Here is a 3,556-nt window from a genome sequence, read left to right on the forward strand (position 1 = left end):
AGTCAAAGTTAGCGAGAGCAATAATTTAAAGCTAAAACCAGCAAAAATAGTAGCTGAAAGCTCAAGATGACAAAACATAAGCTAAAAGGTAAAACTAACTGAACAGCAGCTAAAATCCAAAACGGTAGCCTAAGAGAAGTTTCTAAAGCTTAAAGTTCGGAATAAAGAAATACAATTCAGTTTATTTATTTAGCACCAAGTCACAACAGAAGTCGTCTCAGGACGACAAGACTTAAGAAAGTAAAAGTTTTTAATCTAATGCTCTGAAGGAGCCGAAGGTTTTGGCTTTTTACAATTTCTGACACTGGAGCGTAAAATCAGGCGACACGCTGCAGATGGTTTTGGTCGTTCATCTCCTGGTTTGGTCCTTTACGGCCTCTTGTTGTCGTTGCGTACGGACGTAGTCGTAAATTAGATTTATTGGTATTTTGTGTGTCGGGGTGCTGGATTGACTGCAGAGCAGCTGAGGGTTGGATAGCATCACAGTTTAAATGTTTTTAACCACCACGTTAACGACCACATCAGGTAAGAAGGTCCTGTAGGACAGCCTGATGCGCTGCGGGCTTTCACGCCCTGTTTTCTGCCTGCAGGTGTTTGCGGTGCGTTCAGGTGGAGCCACGGGCGTGGTGGTCAAAGGGCCAGACAACAAGAGCAGCGTTGCATTCAGGTACATCGGCTCACAGGAAGTCTGACACGTGACGCTGTGTTTGTAGAGCAGCGAAGCTGTGACGAGTTTGATGAAGTCTAAAATGCTCCGGAGCCACGGGGTCGAAGGTTCAAGTCCTCCGGAGGTGGATCAGCGGATGACTATTTATTGTTTCCTCCGCAGGATGGACGATAAAGGAGAAGTGAAGTGCATCAAGTTCTCCATCGGAAACAAAATCCTGGCCGTGCAGAGGACCTCCAAGTCCGTGGTGCGTTCAGGGCCGACGTGTGTTGGATCGATGGTTCTGTTTGACCGGGTTTAATTCACGCTTTGATCGTTTCTGCAGGATTTCATCAACTTCATCCCCGACTACCCCCACACCGAGTTCAGTCAGGAGTGTAAGGTCGGTCTTCAGACTAAACTTCTGGATGAAGCTGGTTCTGTCCGGTAACGGTTCTTGTTGCTCCGCAGACGAAGAACGCGATCATTCTGGGGTTCTGTTGGACCAGCTGGAACGAGATCGTCTTCATAACCGACCAGGGCATTGAGTTCTACCAGGTACAGCGTCTGGTTAAAGGTTTTTAACTTTGATTTGTGTTGGAGCCACAGCTGGATTATTTTACGTACAAAGATCTGAACGTGGTCTCGAGTAAAAAATAAAAAAAGAATCGTTTAAGAAACTTACAGGTAAAATAATTGTGTTTTCACCGGGAGCTTCGTGAAATGTTGACACTTTTAATGTCTTCACTTTAAAGGCAGATAGAGCTGGATATTAATCGAAGGTGCAGAACAGAATATTAAAAACAATTTACCGTGTAGGACGAAGATTTTCATCGTTACTTTTATAAAGTTTATCAAAGGTCACTGAAGCTGGTCAGATATAAAATCGTTGAAATCGTTTTTTCTTGTGACGAATAACTTTCACACAATATAAAAGATTTAAAAATAATAAAAAAACTACCGTATAGTTGGGGAGTTTACCAGGAGCTTCATTTTGAGCTCGGCTGTTTCAGTCGATAAAAATCACAAAACGTTTCGCACTAAAGCTTTTTAAATACTAAATTTTAATTTGTTGTTTTAACATTTTTTATTATTAACAATCGTCCAAACGGTGTCTCTAGTTTTTATCTGCATTTCTAAAACAAGTCCAACTCCCGTGTGTTCCGGTAGTTTTCATCAGGATTACTTTTACTCAATCGATCAAAGTTTTAGTTTTATTCCTCGTGTTTACGTTGAATAAACAAATCAGCTGTAGAGCAACGTTGGTTTTCATTTCTGTCTCTTAATCATTTTTTAGTCAAATTTCAAAACGGAGGGTCTGTAATCGTAACGCTCGAGTAAACTCCCGTGTGTTCCGGTAGTTTTCAGCATGAACAGAAGTGGTCCTGACTCGTGCTCTTCTCCAGGTGTTTCCAGACAAACGCAGTCTGAAGCTGCTGAAGAGTCAGAACCTTAACGTGAACTGGTACCAGTACGGTCCGGAGACGGCCGTCATCCTGCTGTCCACCACGGTTCAGGGAAACGTCCTGCAGCCGTTCGCCTTCAGAGTCGGTTCTTTTTTTAAATTCCGCTCGTGTTCGTGCTATTATTTGTAATTAACTTTTAGATCTTTTCAATCCAGAACGGAACCATGTCCAAGATGTCCAAGTTTGAGATCGAGCTGCCCGTCGTCCCCAAACCTGCCAAGCTCAACCTGTCTGAGAGGGACATCGCCATGGCAACCATGTAAACACCTGCGTCAGACGGTTTGACGTGGCCGTAGGTCGTGAAATAACAACCTGTGTGTGTTTAGTTACGGTCAGCTGTACGTCATGTACCTGAAGCATCACTCCAGAGCAGCCAACAGTCCCGGAGCCGAGGTGGTCCTGTATCATTTACCCAGGTAACGACACGCCAGCCGACCCCAGTTTAAACAAGTCCAGGGATCCTGTGGTTACCTGTTCCACTTTTTTATTTTTTCTGGCACTGTTTACACCACAAGTGATTAAAAAACTTTAAAGTTTGATCCGTTATGGCCGTGTCTACATGGGAATGTTTTGAAAAACTAAAAAACATGTAAGTTCAGTCATCCAGGTAGAGAAGAACAAAAAGGTTGAATCGTGTCATCGGGACCGGTTTCTTTGAGCAACGTTTCGTCCTCCATCCAGAGGACTTCCTCAGTCTATGGCCTGTCCCACAGGTACAAACATGTACGTGCGTGATTGCTGTGCATGTGCTAAACGTGACGAAATGTTTCCCACTGAAAGAAACTGGTCCAGATGACCCGATTTACCTTTTGTTGTTCAATACTGTTTCTGATCCCGGTCAGTGTTTTTTATTAGTTTTTAATTTATTCAAATTAAAATGGCTTCCTTCCAGACTACTCTGGATATTTAAAAAACACTTTCCTTTCTCTTTCAGACGTCTGTAATTACTTTTAAAAACACCTTTTTCTTTCTTTATTTGCTTGTTTGTTTTCGTGGACACAGAATATGAAGATCTGGAGGGAATTTTAAACGACTTCAAAGGAAGCGGTTTGTCAGAACTTCCTGTAGTTCTGTCAGATCTCCTGGATTTTGTTGCTTGGTGCACTTGGTCCAGAGTGAAAGTTCCCGTCAGAGTAAATGAATGTGTGCTTGTTGTTCAGGGAGGGTGTGTGTAGGAAGAGTCACGTGCTGAAGCTGAACATGACGGGGAAGTTCGCTCTGAACATCGTGGATGACCTGGTGGTTGTTCACCACCAGAGTTCTCAGGTCAGAAGCTCCACTGAACCCGCGGACACGTCCTCCTTCTGTCCCCCTCACCGTTCCCTGTTCGTCCCCCTCACCGCTCCCTGTTTGTCCCCCTCACCGCTCCCTGTTTGTCCCCCTCACCGCTCCCTGTTTGTCCCCCTGACCGCTCCCTCTTTGTCCCCCTGACCGCTCCCTCTTT

At 44.2% G+C, this 3,556-nt stretch overlaps 1 protein-coding gene across 1 annotated transcript in view; it reads left to right on the plus strand.

The window, feature by feature from the left end:
• rmc1 (regulator of MON1-CCZ1) overlaps positions 1-3,556 on the plus strand; it is a 17,265-nt gene that overhangs the window by 527 nt on the left and 13,182 nt on the right. The window contains exons 2-9 of the mRNA XM_037694014.1: positions 591-667; positions 830-914; positions 993-1,049; positions 1,118-1,204; positions 2,053-2,193; positions 2,268-2,371; positions 2,439-2,528; positions 3,273-3,378. Coding sequence (XP_037549942.1) covers positions 591-667; positions 830-914; positions 993-1,049; positions 1,118-1,204; positions 2,053-2,193; positions 2,268-2,371; positions 2,439-2,528; positions 3,273-3,378 — 747 coding nt within the window. The remainder of the gene's footprint in view (positions 1-590; positions 668-829; positions 915-992; positions 1,050-1,117; positions 1,205-2,052; positions 2,194-2,267; positions 2,372-2,438; positions 2,529-3,272; positions 3,379-3,556) is intronic.

Source organism: Nematolebias whitei, chromosome 20 (genome assembly GCF_014905685.2).
Source record: "Nematolebias whitei isolate Nwh7 chromosome 20, NemWhi1, whole genome shotgun sequence".
Classification (NCBI taxonomy): Eukaryota; Metazoa; Chordata; class Actinopteri; order Cyprinodontiformes; family Rivulidae; genus Nematolebias; species Nematolebias whitei.